Raw genomic sequence first — 17,946 nt, forward strand, 5'->3', positions numbered from 1 at the left:
ATTAACCTTCTATGATGAAGTGAAAAAGAAGAGGGGAGAAGCGCTCTAAGTGCAGACAATTTATTGCAGATAACAAGGCAGGTGATATACACTCACTAGACATGAAGACTGAAAAGCTGTATGTGTCAAAGCAATCCTGCAGCCATCCTCTGGAGGGTGTCCTCTGGACTCTGGTCACAGGAAGCCGTATGCAGTACTGTCACTGGCGGTGGGAGGGAAGAAAGCCGGCTAGCGGCTAGCACCTGATGAAAGAGCGCGCCGGGTGCAGAGGACCCGGGCATGCTCAGAAACGCGTCGTGCATGCCGTAACTCATCGGACAGATCCCACCATCCCTGTGGGTGAGAGTGCCTCCATCCATCACTCGCAACACGGAACCGCAGATCCGAGCCGCTTGACCGCTCACCGCTGATGTTGTGGGAGACAGCCGGCTTTCTTCCCTCCCACCGCCAGTGACAGTACTGCATACGGCTTCCTGTGACCAGAGTCCAGAGGACACCCTCCAGAGGATGGCTGCAGGATTGCTTTGACACATACAGCTTTTCAGTCTTCATGTCTAGTGAGTGTATATCACCTGCCTTGTTATCTGCAATAAATTGTCTGCACTTAGAGCGCTTCTCCCCTCTTCTTTTTGTCTATACAGATTCTTCCTCCTCATCTGTGGAAGAGCAGCTCAGTGCCCACGGACTTTATCCCTTTTAGGATCATCATCAACCTATTTATGGTATCCCATTGTCCCCTATTGTATGGTACCATTTTATGCCTATGTCTATTTGCAGCTACAACCTTTTTTATTGCCTGTTTTTTTTTTGTTTTTTTTTTTTTTTTTTTTCCCTCCCCTCCCCCCCCCTCCCTGGATTCAGCTGCTTATTAGTTCTGTTCATCCACCCTTCATATGCTGGAGGTCTTCGTAGCGCTCTGTGTTTTGTTTTTTATTTTCTATGATGAAGTGAGCTGCCACCTAGATAAAGGTAAGCCTGTGGATGTGGTGTATCTGGACTTTGCAAAGGCCTTCGACACCGTTCCCCACAAACGATTACTGTACAAACTAAGGAAGATAGGTATGGACCATAAGGTGAGTACCTGGATAGAGAACTGGCTCCAGGGGAGAGTACAGAGGGTGGTGATTAATGGGGAGTACTCGGATTGGGCGGGTGTGGAAAGTGGGGTCCCCCAGGGTTCTGTCCTGGGACCAATCCTGTTTAATTTATTCATAAATGATCTAGAGGAGGGGATATCTAGTACAATCTCAGTATTTGCGGATGATACTAAATTAGGCATGCCAATATCTTCTATGCAGGATGTGGAAACCTTGCAAGCGGACCTGAACAAAATAACGGAGTGGGCAACTACATGGCAGATGAGATTTAATGTTGAAAAATGTAAAGTAATGCACTTGGGGGCCAGAAACCAGAAAGCAAGCTACTCGCTAGGGGGGGAACCTCTGGGTGAGTCTAGGATGGAAAAGGACTTAGGGGTACTGGTAGACAACAGGCTTGGCAGTGGCATGCAATGCCAGGCCGCAGCAAGCAAAGCCAACAGAATACTGGGATGTATAAAAAAGGGGATTCACTCCAGAAATAAAGAGATTATTCTCCCGCTCTACAAGACTCTGGTCCGGCCACATCTGGAGTATGCTGTCCAGTTCTGGGCACCGGTCCTCAGAAAGGATGTGCTGGAACTGGAGAAAGTCCAGAGAACGGCAACAAAAATAATTAGGGGGATGGAGGACATCAGCTATGAGGAAAGACTACAAGCCCTGAACTTATTCTCTCTGGAGAAGAGACGATTGAGGGGGGATATGATATCAATGTACAAATACTGTACTGGCGACCCGAGCATAAGGAACAAACTATTCAGAGAAAGGAGATACAATAAGACACGTGGCCACTCACTAAAACTAGAGGAAAGGCGGTTTAACCTTAAAGTGCGTAAGGGGTTCTTCACTGTAAGAGCGGTAAGGATGTGGAATTCTCTTCCACAAGCAGTCGTAACAGCAGGGAGCATTGATAGTTTCAAAAAACTATTAGATGGACACCTTAAAGACCACAACATACAGGGGTATACAATGTACGGTTAAAAGCAAACACACACACACATCATAGGTTGAACTGGATGGACTCATGTCTTTTTTCAACCTCACTAACTATGTAACTATGTAACTATGTAAATATAAAAGAGGGGGTGGAGGTATTAATACATTTAGTGACATGGAGAGCAGTACACGACTAGTAATGTGTATAGAATCAAATGTGCTAGTGATATATGTACACTCCAATGTGAGACATGTCACTATGACATATATATATCCATGTCACTAAATGTATTAGTACCTCCACCCCCTCTTTTATATTTAAGACAGATAAGGCTGGGACGTTTGTTAGACATTTGATACCTTGTATTGTATCACTTGCTATATAAGATGTCGGAGCGATTTATGCAATTGATACATATTACAATAACTAACTACAACATCCAGTGCTTCTCTACCCATAGCCTCTTGTGTGCTGTATTCCAGTCTCTGCTCTGCTCTATAGATTCAGTACACATCAATTGCAATCTATGCCACACAATCTAGTAATATTGGATTAATCAACATAAACTATTTTTTGGACATTAAGATCCGTGACATGTGGCATATATATATCTTTTCTTGTCTTGCTCTGAGTCCGTGTTTATATAAACACGTATAATTTCTATTTTTCCTGGTATGCACATTTCCAGCCACCACATAGATTTTTGATCTTTAACTTTGTTTTTATGGGGGTGTGGTTGGTTCTGTGGATACATAGGGGTGTCAGAACATTGTACAATATACCTAGGACACATACTTTTTGTCGTTCTGAAAGTTCCTACAACTTAAAGCGGAGTTCCGGCCTCAAAATCGAAAAAAAAAAAAACGATTTTGGGCCATCCGCTTGCTGAGTGCAACCTGAAAAAGAAATGGATACTGCCGATTTTTTTTTTTTTTGGTCACTTACCTTGTTTTAGGCTACGTTCACATCTTGGCGTTGCTATTTACAGGCGTTTTTTCAGGTGTTTTTATGGGCGTTTTTTCAGGCGTTTTTGTGCAGGCGTTTTTAGGTTGACTAATAACCAATGGAAAAAAATAAAAACACCTGTAATCTGCCCAAAAAGAAGCTCATGTACTTTTTTGAGCGTTGGGCGTTTTGCTTAAAACGTCAAAACGCTCAGATGTGAACAGGGGCCATTGAAATGAATAGGATTTGTCTTGTTGGGGTTTTTTGAGCTGATCCTAGAGCAGAAAAACTCCCCAAAAACTCCCCAAAACGCCTAGATGTGAACTTAGCCTTAGAAGAAAATATACTCACCTTCCTTACACTTCCTCCCTCTGCGGCCGCGGCCCGCGCCATCTATTCCGGTTTGCGATGATTCCTGGGAGCTGAACGTCATCGCTCCCAGGAGTCAATGCGCCTGCACCGACCCCGACGTCAGTTCCGGTTCAGGTGCGGCATTCCCTGCTAAACAGCTTCTGGGCATGCCCAGAAGCTGTGCAGGGATGCCGCGCCTGCATCGGAAGTGTTGAGCGGGGCCGGTGCAGTGCATTGTGGGATTCCGACGTCACGGAAGAGGACACGAAGAGGACACGCTGGCTTCAGCTGCCCACACCTGAGATGGCAGCGCTGGAGAAGAAATTTTCAAGGTAAGTATTTCTTCTTACAGGTAAGTGAGATCCGGGATAGTTCAGAGGCTATCCATTGTGGAATGTACTAGCCCTGACTGTCCCGGGGGTATTTTAAGGTAAAAATGACCCCCGAACTCCGCTTTAAGTTGTTGTTTTTAATCTGATTGTACAATTTTCACCTCCATACACCATACAATCTACTTTTCTCTATATGTATGTTCTAGTCTTTTTTTTGCGATTCCAGGATAATATACATTTTTTAACACTGATTTTTTTATATATTGCAAATTACACATATGTTTACAAGACTATATGTATAAGATTATTTGTATAGATGTGGGAAGATTTTTTATTTTATTTTTTGTTTCTTGTTCACAGATATTTGGACATTTTTATGGTGCATGTGCATGACCCGCAATTAAGAAAGTGGTCCCACTCTTTATCTGTATCATCTGCTGTCAATTTAGATACCTGTGTGTGTGTGTATATATATAGAAATGTGATGCCGACCTTTCTTTGTAAGAGCCCTTTCACACAGGCGGACCGTTCAGATCCGCCTTTTCGTTTTTTTTGGCGGATCTGAACGGTCCCCCCATGCATCTCTATGGGGCATCGGATGTCAGCGGAGACATTTCCGCTGACATCCGATCCGATCCGTCAAATCTGAACAGATGGAAACCCTATTTTCCATCCGTCCAGCGGATCGGATGAGAATGGACCGACAGTCCGTTCCCATCCGATTCCCCCATAGAGATGTATGGGGCTCTGACAGCTGCGTCTCCGCACACAGCGCGGAGAACAGCTGTCATTCTCCTGCTCAGCGAGGGATCGGCGGATCGATCCCCCGCTGAGATAAACGGAGTCCGTCTGACGGACATCCTGTGTGAAAGAGCCCTAATGATTAAAGTGGAGTTCCACCCATTTTCGTAACTTTAGATGTATGTAATCCCCTTTAAAACGACTTTTACCAATGGAAACTTTTTTTTTTGCTAGTAAATACCTTATTTTCTTGTTTATTCCTCCTCTCCTCACTTACGGGTCCAATCGGCGATGACGTCATTCGGCGATTCGCAGTGTGTGCTGGGATGTATTCCATGCCAGAAATCTCGCAGTACTACCCAGTACTACATTGTATTCAGGCCGTTCTCTGCCCCGCCTCCGCCCTGCCTCCTCTCAGTGAGCTCAGTGAGGATATAATGCTTTCAGTCCTCGCTCACTGAGAGGAGGCGGGGCGGAGGCGGGGCAGAGAACGGCCTGAATACAATGCATACAGTACAACTCACTGTGAGGAGGCGGGACGGAGGCGGGGCGGAGGCGGGGCAGGTCACGGCCTCAATACACACAGTACAGCTCAGCTCCTGGGTAATACTGCGAGATTTCTGGCATGGAATACATCCCAGCACACACTGTGAATCGCCGAATGATGTCATCGCCGATCGGACCCGGAAGTGAGGAGAGGAGGAATAAACAAGAAAATAAGGTATTTAGTAGCAAAAAAAAAGTTTCCATTGGTAAAAGTCGTTTTAAAGGGGATTACATACATCTATGTAATCCAACATATTAAAAATGGGTGGAACTCCGCTTTAAGCACACTTGCTAGTGTGTGAAACGCATCTACCTGTTAGCCACATTGGGATGTTCGGTTAAATAAACCAGAATTTTGATGATACTTGGAGTGCAGCCATTTCTTCCATATTGATTATCTGCGGAGGCGAGCCGAGGCGTGCACCTGTACATCATCAGGCTTCTGAATCCACCTGGAGCAGTGAGTCTTCCTTGTCTTTGTATACAAGAGACTAATACCAAGTCAGATTCAGCTACATACACTGGGTGTGAAAAAATAAAATACTTTAGGGATTTAATAATGAATACAGAGCTGCATTCGTGTCTTTTATTTCTGTCCTCAACAGGGATCATTTGACTTCTAAGAATATTTACCTTCTCAATAATGCGGATGACACCAGGGATCATCGAATCGTGATCATTCTGCCTTTTAGCACTGGTATGTAAGAACACGCCTTGTTTCTCAAATGCCACCTAGAAAAAGAAGCAGAAATCCTTTATTAATGTGGCAAAGCAGCACCAATCATGCCACTAAGACAGCAACAAACCTGGCAAAGGTACACATTTCCATCTAATAACACTGCAAAACAGATTATTCACAAAAGGGAGAAAAAGTGATGCTATCCAGTGAAAACTGCCGGTGTGCTAAAGCATGAAATCTACTAAGTTTACCTCTGAGTGATGTGAGTTAGAGTGCTCCTTTAGTACTCAGTCACAGGGCAGCGCCCTAGAGAACTTTCAAGCGTTTGTTACCCCAACACCTCATATTCCTGATATGTGCCTGCTGTACAATGTACTTGTATGAGAAAGTATCCAGTTCTCTTTGTATTGCTTCCATTATGTGAAATCCCTGGCGTTTCTGCCAGTCCCTCTGCTTTCCTATTGAAAACTGACCACACTAAGCAGAAGAGCACATCATGGTCAGTTCTCAAGCCATGCTGGGAACTTAGTGTGCGCTCCTCTAATGATCAAACTTGTCCTAACATGACAAACCGCACAGCCATTCACTGGGAAGCTCAGTGTGCTGCTGCTTCTCCTCCCCCATCTCTTATGCAGCTGAGAACGGAAATGTGATCATTTAAAAAAAAAAAAAAAAGAAGAGAAAAAATTTATTTAAACCCCCCCCCCCAAAAAAAAAAAAAAACTGGTCAAATTTTCACTAACAGTGGGAGGGTCTTAACGGGGCATCAAATACCAGGAGTGCATTATGTACAGAGTTTGGTGGGGTTGCACATAGAATGCAGAGTTCAGGGGTGTGCTACGTGCAGAGTTTGGGAGTGTGCTGCGTACAGAGTTCAGAGGTGCACTACACACAGAGTACAGGGTTCAGAGGTGCACTACACACAGAGTACAGGGTTCAGAGGTGCACTACACACAGAGTACAGCGTTCAGGGGTGCACAACAAACAGAGTACAGGGTTCAGAGGTGCACAACAAACAGAGTACAGCGTTCAGGGGTGCACAACAAACAGAGTACAGGGTTCAGAGGTGCACTACACACAGAGTACAGGGTTCAGAGGTGCACTACACACAGTGCACAGGGTTCAGAGGTGCACTACACACAGTGCACTGCACAGGGTTCAGAGGTGCATCACACACAGTGCACAGGGTTCAGAGGTGCACTACACACAGAGTACAGGGTTCAGAGGTGCACTACACACAGAGTACAGGGTTCAGAGGTACACTACACACAGTGCACAGGGTGCAGAGGTACACTACACACAGTGCACAGGGTTCAGAGGTGCACTACACACAGTGCACAGGGTTCAGAGGTGCACTGCACACAGAGTACAGGGTTCAGAGGTGCACTACACACAGAGTACAGGGTTCAGAGGTGCACTACACACAGAGTACAGGGTTCAGAGGTGCACTACACACAGAGTACAGCGTTCATAGGTGCACTACACACAAAGTACAGCGTTCAGAGGTGCACAACAAACAGAGTACAGGGTTCAGAGGTTCACTACACACAGAGTACAGGGTTCAGAGGTGCACTACACACAGTGCACAGGGTTCAGCCTTCTTCCACAGCTGCTTAGTTCTGCCTCCCCCATCCACATCTCACTTTTACCCCTCTTCTTCTCTAGTACCTCCCCTCACACATCCAGTGGGGGTGTCAGCATTCGCACTGCAACCCAGGCACTGGCATCTCCTTTGTCCCCATACTACAGGAAGCCAGTTCTCTGTGTTTATGAATGATAGTGGTGAGCAGGGAACAGAGGGCCCGAACCAAAGGTGGTGGAACTGAGTTCCACCAAGTTCCAGCTGAAAAAAAACCTTAGTTTTGCCTATATTTGGATTTTAAACTGAATTGGTTGTTTTACAAGGTGATATTTTACAATCACTTTAAATTCATGTAAAGGCTCCAACTGCCGTGGTGGGACAGACATGATGTGGTTATGTGTCTTTACCTTCCGTTCCATATATGTGTATATATTTATCTATTGATTTGAGATCAGCCGATATATTGAGGGCCGATATGCACTTTCCCGATATATCGGAATCGGCCCCGGAGGTTACCGATATTACCGATAATTCGGGAAAGTGCTTGTACCAGGGTGATGCCTGCAGCTAGAGGCATCACCCCGGTACCGGCGTCCATAGCCGACGGTCGGCTGTCTTGTAATGCAAGGTCTCTAACATCCACCAGCTCCGTGATGTAGTCATGAGTGGAAGAGGACTCCAGTGGAAACCTGTGAAGCTCTAGTTAACTCCATGCCCAAGAGGGTTAAGGCAGTGCTAGAAAATAATGGTGGCCACACAAAATAGTGACACTTTTGGCCCAATGTGGACATTTTTTACTTAGGGGTGTACTCACTTTTGTTGCCAGCACATTAGACATTAATGGCTGTGTGTTGAGTTATTTTGAGGGGACAGCAAATTTATACTGTTAGAGCCCATTCAGACTAGCGCGACTTGTCAGCCTGACAAGTTGTGGTCGGTGGCGGTCCATTGAGTAGTACAGGACCCGTTCTAATAGGAGCGACACAAGTCACTCCGACTTAGAAAAAGGGTCCTGTACTACTTTGGGGCGACCTGGGAGCGACTTGCATAGACTTCAATTATGTGAAGTCCCTGCAAGTCGCGCCGAAGTAGCGGTGCACGCGACTTCATAGGTCGCCCCCCGAAGTCGGATCGCCTCAGTGTGAGCCGGCTCTTATACAAGCTGTACTCTCATTACTTTACATTGTAGCATGTCACATGAAAAGATAAAACAAAATATTTACAAAAATTTGAGGGATTTACTCACTTTTCTGAGATACTGTATATTTAGCCCCCGTTCACACTGGGGCGGCCTGCCAGGCGACCTGGTCGCCTGACAGGTGCCGTAGGTCGCCTTCCATAGAGAAGCTGCGGACCCGTTCTAATAGGAGCGACACAAGTCGCTCCGACTTAGAAAAAGGGTCCGGAGCTTCTTTGGGGCGACCCGGAGCGACCTGCATAGACTTCAATGTTATGAAGTCCGTGCCGGCCGCTCCGAGGTCGCGGTGCGAGCAGCGCGCCGCCACCTATGAGGTCGCCCCGGCAAGTAGCATCGCCCCAGTGTGAACGGGGCCTTACATTCCCTTCACTACTGCATTGTCACATTGCTCACAATATCTAGGTAATCCGCTCTGAGAATCTTGCAGTCCTGAAATCTAAATCATGTTTTAGAAAGTCCCCAGAAGCAGCAGTGATCATCAATTAAGCAGCTACAAGAAGGAAATTCCGGGGAGAAGGAAGCCTGCAGAGCAGTCTGCTATGATGAAAGGGATCTCCGCTATCCCTATGGATGTCTCTACACCTTGCTAACCACTGCAGGAGATTAAATGATGGAAGCAAGAACGTCTCTAGAAATGCTGGAGATGATTTCTTCATGTTTTACTTTGTAGTAGGACCTCTGTAGGCAGCTTATCAACCATCATTAATAAATCTGCACTTGTGGGACAACTGATTATCCCTCATTAGAGCTTGCAAAAAAAAAAAAAAACAACATGGCCATAGGTTCTATATACAAAATTGATTGGATTCTTAAAGCTCATCTCCGAGCAAAAAATAAAATGGGATTTTCGGCTTACCGTAAAATCCATTTCTCTGATTGGGTTATACTGCCCCCTACAAGAGTAGGACACTAGGCAGAAAAAAGTCTGGCTACGCCCATAGGCAATCCGAGGGGATATACTCCCTCTCTCTGCTTTGGGAACTCCATTTAGTTACAAGCAGTGTCAGAAGAATTACAACTCCACAGAGGGGTGGGTGCGGTGTCCTTAACCACTTAAGCCCCGGAAGATTTTACCCCCATTCCGACCAGGGGGTATTTTGCGATTCGGCACTGCGTGAATTTAACGCACAATTGCGCGGTCGTGCGACGCTGTACCTAAACGAATTTGACGTCCTTTTTTTCCCACAAACAGAGCTTTCTTTTGGTGGTATTTGATCACCTGTGCGATTTTTTGATCACGCGCTATAAACAAAAAAAGAGCGTCAATTTTGCAAAAATAGCAATATTTTTCACATTTTTTTTATATGAAATTCCCCCAAAAAAAATGTAAAAATCAAAATTTTTAAAAATTTTCGGCCAATTTGTTTTATGCTACATATGTTTGGTAAAAAAAAAAAATCGCAAAAAGCGTATTTTGATTGGTTTGCGCAAAAGTTATCGCGTTTACTAACAAAGGGAAAGATTTTTGTCATTTTTGTTGTTTTTTTTTTTAACGCGTAATGGCGGCGATCTGCGATTTTTTTTGCGGTACTGCGACATTGCGGCGGACAGATCGGACCCTTGACTGACATTTTTGACACTTTTGGGGTTACCAGTGACATTTCTACAGTAATCAGTGCTATACATATGCACTGTTACTGTTAAAATACACTGGTAGTGAAGGGGTTAACTTTATTTGGAAGGGAGGGGCTGTGTGTGTCCCTAGGGGCGTGGTTTCTACTGTGATTGGCTGTGGCTCTAGCTGTAAGGACACTGATCAACGGATCTACATACCAGATCCGTTTTATCAGTGTCTTTGCAGCGAGGAGAATGACAGGCAGTTTGTTTACACAAGCTGCCTGACATTCTCCCTCTCCCCCGCCGATCGCCGAGTGACCGGCGGACATCGGGTCCGCTGGTCACACGCGCGGGGGGGTCCGTGACCACGCGGGAGCGGGGGCGCGCGCTCGCTCCCTAGACCCTCACAAGCAAGCAACGTAGCCCTACGTTAGTTTGCCTGTGAGGGGCTGACCGCCGACGTAGATAGTCGTGCGGCGGTCGGCAAGTGGTTAAAGAGGAAGTAAACCCTCCTCTGACATTCTTACCTATAGGTAAGCCTATGATAAGGCTTACCTATAGGTACTGTAAATATCTCCTAAACATGTACCGTTTAGGAGATATTTACCTTACATGTAGCCAGTGACGTCATTGGCGCATGCGCTCTGAAGGAACGGCCGCTGGTGCCGTTCCTTCAGAGTCCCGTTCCGTGACCGTCGGCTCCCGTGCGCCGGAGTGACGTCACCGCGGCTCCGGCCAATCAGATAGCCGGATGCCGCGATCCCGGAAGACGGGCGACTGGACATGTCGCCCGTCATACAGGTGAGCGGGCGGCGCGGCGGGGGCTCGTTCTAAGGTATTTCATAATGGGCTAGTATGCGATGCATACTAGCTCATTATGTGTTTCTCTTTCCGGTTACAAAAAAAAAAAAAAATATATATATATATATATACACATACATACTGTATATATATGGGTTTACAACCCTATTTAAATGAACATCAGAGAAATGGATTTTGCGGTAAGTCAAAAATCATATTTTCTCTTTTTCGTTCATTGATGAACACAGCTCCTGATATTCTTAACCATTGGGACGTCCCAAAGCAGTGTAAAACATGAAGGGTGGGAACAGCGAAAAATAAATTCCCAAGGCTAAACTATAGCCAACCAGGTGAACAGGAGCTCAACCAAACCAACTGGAGCCCACCTGAAAAAAAACAATACACCTTCAAAGAGGATCAGGTCCTCTAAACAGCAACCTGCAAAACCTTGCGGTTAAAAGAAGCATCCGCAGATGCCAACACAATCATTTTACAGAACTTTGTGAAAGTCTTCACCGACGACCAGATGGCTGCCTTGCAAACCTGTGTCACTGACACCTGATGACAGAAAGCCTGGGAGGCATTAAGCACCCTAGAAGAGTGCGCCTTGACAGGGAAAGGAGGAACCTGACCCCTGATGGAATAGGCCTGCATTACCTACCATCTGTCTGATCCATCTGGAAATGGTTGCAGAGGAAGCAGACAACCCTTCACGAGGTCCATCCGTGAGCACAAATAGAGAGTGTGACTTCCTGAAAGACTCCGTAGCTGCCAGGTACACCCTAATTGCCCGGACCACATCCAGGGCAAGCAAGACAATTTCCTTTGGGTGTTGAGGCCTGGGACACAGGAAAGGCAACACAATGTTTTCATTCAAATGAAAAACAGAGACAACCTTTGGAAGGAATGACAGACAGCGGCAAAGAACCACCTTATCCCTGTGAATCGCCAGGTAAGGTGAATGACAGAAAAAAACAGCGCCAGTTCCGAAACCTTGCGCACAGGGGATATAGCCACCAAAAAGGCTACCTTCTGGGACAGCGTAAGCAAGGGAATCCCCCGAAGATTGGCTTCTAGAGAACAAAAAGCACCAAATTTAGATCCCAAGGTGGCAACAGAGCCTGCACTGGAGGAACCAATGTCGGACACCCTGAAGAAAGGTACGCACCAGGGAGTGTGTGGCCAAAGGTCATTGGAAGAAGAGCACCAAAGCCGACAACTGGCCCTTGATGGTACTCAAGGCCAATTTCTGTTCACCCCCCCCCCGTTAAAAGAAGTTCAAGATCCGAGTCACCGAGAAGGAGTGAGGATGAATCTCAAGAGACTCACACCACGCAATGTACATCTTCCACGTACGATCATAGATCTTCCTAGAAGAAGATTTCTTAGCTTTCAACAGGGTAGGATTTACCGACTCAGATAAACCCCTATTCTTCAGCACCTGGCGTTCAACAGCCAAGCCATCAAAGCAAGTGACTGTAAAGCAGGATGAAAGATCGGTCCTTGGGACAGCAGATCCTCCCTTAGAGGAAGCTTCCAAAGAACGTCGGCGACCTGCCGCACCAGATTGTCATTCCAAGCCCAGTGGGGCCAGTCCGGAACCACTAAGATGACCGGAATTCCTTCTGCCTCGATCCTGCGGAGAAGACTTGGCAGAAGCTTAGAGGAGGGAAGGCGTAAAAACAGATGATACTGACCCCACGGGGCCTCCAGCCCATCTGTGGCGTCCGCCAGAGGATCCCTTGACCAGGCCACAAAGCTCTGCACCTTTCTGTTGAGCTGAGATGCCAATAGATCCACCTTGGGGGTGCCCCACCGGAGACACAGTTGATGAAACACCTCCGGATGAAGGGTCCATCCCCCTTGGTCCAATGTCTTTCAATCGAGGTAATCTGCCTGCAAATTTTCCACCCCAGGAAAGTGTACGGCGGAGAGGGCTGGAACAAACCATTCTGCCCACCTTAGAATGCTGGCAATCTCCAAAGCCACCAGGATACTTCTTGTGCCACCTTGGTGATTGACATAAACCACGGCTGTGGCATTGTCTGAATGAATGTGCACTGGACAACCCTGAAGACGATTCGTCCAATGGTCCAGACAGAGTCTAATCGCTCTGAGTTCCATGACATTGATCGGTAATCTGGACTCTTAGCATCCAGATGCCCATAGCAGAATTTTTGCCGAGGAGGCCTTCCCAGCCAGACAGGCTGGCCTCAGTGGTTACCACTGTTCAATACAAGGGGAGGAAGGATCTACCCAGCCGAAGCGCCGGAGAACAACGCCACCATATTAGGGACTCCCTCGTTCCCTGACTCCAGGTCTGACTGTCCAGAGACTGCGGAGTCTTGTCCCATTTGGTCAGAATCTCCCTTTGCCGGGACCTCGTATGGAACTGTGCAAACGGAACCGCCTCAAAGGCCCAGCACCCGCCTCAAAGGCCCAGCACCCGCATGCAATTCCGGAGGGAAGACCATCTGCTGGACAACAGGAGATGAATTGCAGCCTGCAATTTCTGGAGTTTGTCCAGAGGAAGGAGCACTCTGGCTAAGGTCGAGCCCAGAGTCACAGAGTCAGGCCCAGATAGTCCAGCTTCGTAGATGGAACCAGAGCACACTTCTGAAAATTCAGAATCCAGCCGAACTCCCACAGACTTTGCATTGTAATCTCCACCAGAGCAGAAGGAGACTCCGCTCATGGGAGATCATCCAAGTAGCCCAGTACCGCAATCCTCCACCGTCGTAACAAGGCTAGCACTTTTGTGAAAACCGGAGAAGCAGAGGTGGGACCATAGGGTAACGTCACAAACTGATAATGCTCCTCCCCCACAACAAAGCAGAGAAAACCCTGGTGACTGACACATATTGGAATGTGAAGGTAGGCATCCCTGATGTTTATAGAGGCAAGGAAATCCCCCTGATGCAGGGATTCCACCACTGTTCAAATGAAATCCATTCTGAACTTCTGCGCCCACACAAATCAGTTTAGCACCTTGAGGTCCAGGATTGTGCGCACTTTGCCATCCTTCGTGGGAACTGTGAACAGGTTTGAGTATAACCCATGAAAATTTTACGAAGTAGGAACTGGGACAATCACCCCTAGAAGTAACAGTTCTTATACCGCCCCAAACAGGCCTTGCAAGCGGTCTGGGGAGGAAAGAACCTTGTCGGGGAACAACAGTAAAACTCCATTTTATAGCTGGCCCGAATGACTTTGTGGACCCACTTGTCTTGCACCAGGGCTCTCAGCTTGCCAGACCAGGTTCATTTGGATCCTCCAGGGGAGACTCTGAAAGGCTTCGAGCCCTTGTCAGTCGACCCTGAGGGATGAAAAAAAACTTCTTATAAGCCGAGAAGGAAGGCCCAGGTCTACGATGAGGTTCCTTGCCCTTAGTAGCCTGCGAAAGAAAAATAAATACTCTTCCCCCCCCCCCCCCCCCCCCCGTGAGACCTTTAATGATGTCATCCAGGGAAACTCCAAACAGGCCATCTCCTTGAAAAGGAAGATCAGTCAAGGCCTTTTTAGAACTCTGGACCGCAGACCAGCACTTGAGCCAAAAGACATGCCGAAAGACCACCTCCAAAACAGAGAGCCGAGCCACTAGAAGAGCCGCATTCAAAGAGGCATCACAGGTAAACTGCAGCCCCTGGACCAGCTGGTCCGCCAGCATGGAAAAGGCAGGGGGGAGCTGTTCTCCATCCAGGTCACGTCGTAAGAGCTTAGCCCACTCGGTCGGAGTTTGAGACACCAGGGCATTGGTGAATACCAGCCTCATTGCCGAATCAGCCAGAGTGTACATATTGCGGACAAGAGCCTCCAGCTTCCTGTCAGCCGGATCCTTAAAGGCCAGGGACTCTTCAACAGGAATCATGGTTGCCTTGTTTAATCTGGAAACCGGAGGGTCCACCATTGGTGGAACAGTCCACTTCTTAAGAAGGGACTCCTCAAAGAGGTAACTCCTAATAGAGCGCTTAGGGACCCCCCAGGGACGCTTTGGTCATTCCCCTACTCTTGAGCGACAATTCTGTCAAATTAAGCAGGGAAAGGAAACACCTTTGCCGTGCTGGATGGCTTGTGAGTGCCAAAGGGAATCTGTGCCTCCATCGCAGCTGCATCCTCCATCTTCAGGGTCTCATGTACAGATACAATCAGTGCCTCCACCAGCGCCTTTCGTGTGCGGTTGCAGACGTGGAGGAATCATCCTCACTATAGGAGGATCCCGGGCGCAAGGTTGCAGACGCAGCAGGGTGACCTAAGTCCGCAGTGGCCAAATCAGATTCAGGATCTGATGAGACAGATGAGGCAGGGGAAGGCAGGGGAGCACTTTTTCCCAGCCCGTCACCCGAAAGCCACCTCCACCTGGGACACCAAGGATTCCAGGACAGTTGTCAGCACATTGAAGGATAGTCAGGACCCGGAGGGGCCCCACAAAAACTGTAAAAACACTGCAAAGGGACAACACCCACTGTGCTGGCCGCACCACCACTCGGTCGCCAGACACAAGCACTAAGCAATCCCCAGCAGAGAGGGAGAGGACCTCACCAGACTTACCACCCAGCAGAAACAGGCACCTGTAGCCATGAGGATAATCTGCACTACACTTGCGGCGATTGTGAAAGGACCTAGGAGTCAGCACCAGGGGATGAGGAGGGGCTGCCACCGTGGAAAAATCACCTACAGGGCTCCACTGTCATGGCCGCTGCTATTTTCAATGGCAAACCACAGTAAAATGGCCGCTGGACTACACAAACATGGCCGCCGTGCATAGAAACACATAGGCTACAACAAAATGGCGGCCCCACGCAGCACCACAAGGCTTACAGGGACCCAGGAGGGTACCCAGGCCTTAAGGACAGATCCAGGCAGGACGGGGGTCCTGGCAGGAGCCCCCACCAGATACAACCCTTCCGCACAGTCGATCGTCCGGTCGCCGGTGGCACACTCCTCCGGCCCCCATCGCCAGCTAGCGACCTGCCCCCACCCCAGGAGGTGGACCAGACCACCCAAACAGCCCCAGCATATGTGGAGGGGGGTAGGATGGGGGACATTGGAAAGGGGGGTACAAGGGGACATTGGAAAGGAGGGGAACCCGGGGGACCAACAGTCCCAACGAGGGGCCCACGTCCACCCCAAAACCCTCCAGGGGGAGAAGGGGGGCAGCTACTCACCATACCAGGAACCAGACGGGCACTGCTCCAGACAGAACCCCACTCTATGAAAATGGTGGGGCTGTCGGCCAAGAGGAACGCTGCGACTCAGGCGGAAACCCGGTCATATGTGACCTCGCAAGGGGTTTAATTCGCAGGCCAGCCCCAGTCCAGTGGGGCTATGTCGTGGCCATTTTCATTCACATGGGGGTGGTCCAGGATCTGGGGAGCCCCCTTGTTACAGGGGATGTCCAGATTCCGATAAGCCCCCCTGACCGCAGACCCCCACAACCACCGCCCAGGGTTGTCGGGAAGAGGCCCTTGTCCTCCTCATCAACATGGGGACAAGGTGCTTTGGGGTGGGAGGTGCAGAGCTGCTCGCTCATCCCCTCCTCTTTCCCTACCTCGTTTTTTTTTCCATTTCTGCGTTCTCCCTCAAGTTTCTCAGAGCACAAGTCGCATCACATGTCGGATCATCCTGAACCGACTTGGATGCGACTTCCATTCAAATCAATGGGCGTAAAGCCGTATCAAAGATGGCTCATAGGCAACCATTGATTTTGAATAGAGGCAGAAAAATGCTGCTAAAGACTAACGTGGCTAAACGCGCATTGCGCCAATGGAAAAAGCTACTAAAAACATGTTTTTACAGCTGCTAATTTCTGGAGTTGGTAGTGGCTCTGCAGCTCGTTTTTTTCTAATGCCCTGCCTTATACTGAATTTGTAAGCACTATCATTTATTTTTTTTTTTTTAAATTTGCATTTGATAAACAACTACGCAAATTTAATATGACACACACATTTTAACAACCACCATTTTATGCTCTGAGGCTTCTAGAAAACATATAATGTTTGTGGGTTCTAAAAAAATTGGAAAATTGCTCTGGACCGCTAGTGGTTAAAGAAATTAAAAATGTGTTTTTTTTTTCTTTAAGAGAGATGTATGGGGTTTATTTTTTTTTTTTTTAGATTTTGATTTACCTAGGTCCGATGCTGCATCTGACTCCCGACACCTCTACACTGAGAACCGAGCGATCGAATACCGCCGATTGTTCAGTTCTGACAGCCCCCCAAGCAGAGAGCTGCTGACTGTCCTATCCTCGCTCATTGGAGCGCTGGGCTATGGAGGAGGCAGAGCAGCCGGCTCAGCTGAGAGGCTGAGCCAGGTGTCAGTCCAGGCCCCTGGCGGATCCCGACCTCCATTGTTGCGATGACGCGGTACCTGGACTAACTTCTCTGATGTATGAAGAGAGCCCACTCTCTGCTGAAAACGGGTAACAGGAGTACAGAACTAACTGCAGTCCTGTGGTCTATAGATGTACAGCCAAACAAGCTTTGGCTGTACATCTTCTTTAAAGAAGAACTGCATGGGAATATACAGAGGGCAGAAAAGGCGAGTGTGAGATATTCAGAGATATTATCTGACTCATCTCTAATCTACACATACAGCCACTAAGGTCACAAAGCACTTCCTCCCTCTGGGCTTCCTCATCATTGTGTGGCAGGCCGGGGCTTTCCTCTATGAAGTCAGTAACGGGTCTACTAAGCACATAGTGAGAGATGCCTGGTGTGGAGGAGGCATACAATGCAAAACTGTTCATTTATCTGCACGGAAGAGGTCAGGCATGTTTAGATCCTAATCCAAAACCACCTGAGCTATCCTACCATGAAGCGGTCAATGTGGACCGCCAATCATCAGCGGCCAAGCGGCACTACCTGCCCCCACAGCTGCACACAAACATACTTCAGCTACTTATTATTGGCAGGGGGCAGTGACAGCCTGGTGGTAGAGACGGGCTCTGGCGTGTTCGGGATCACTGGCAGTGAGGCATTTCCCGGTCTGTGCAGCTGCGGATCAGTAAATGTCTCAATGCCGGTGATTAGCGGTGTACAGTGTCGGCTTCCGGGCGGGATCGGGCAGGTGGGTTGGGACTAGGATCCCTAACATGCCTGAGCCCATCTCTACTGGCGGGATAGCTCAGAGTTTTGATCCAGGATCCGAACAGGCATTACTGATGAGGACATAGAGGCAGGGG

At 48.1% G+C, this 17,946-nt stretch overlaps 1 protein-coding gene across 2 annotated transcripts in view; it reads right to left on the minus strand.

Moving 5' to 3' along the window:
* The window catches only part of TBC1D17 (TBC1 domain family member 17), a 149,896-nt gene that overhangs the window by 114,572 nt on the left and 17,378 nt on the right, over positions 1-17,946 (minus strand). For both annotated transcript variants that reach the window (XM_082273566.1, XM_082273565.1), the window contains exon 2: positions 5,583-5,681. In XM_082273566.1, the coding sequence (XP_082129692.1) occupies positions 5,583-5,681 (99 nt within the window). The remainder of the gene's footprint in view (positions 1-5,582; positions 5,682-17,946) is intronic.

Source organism: Pelophylax lessonae (assembly GCF_965119305.1).
Source record: "Pelophylax lessonae genome assembly, chromosome: 12".
NCBI classification, from domain to species: domain Eukaryota; kingdom Metazoa; phylum Chordata; class Amphibia; order Anura; family Ranidae; genus Pelophylax; species Pelophylax lessonae.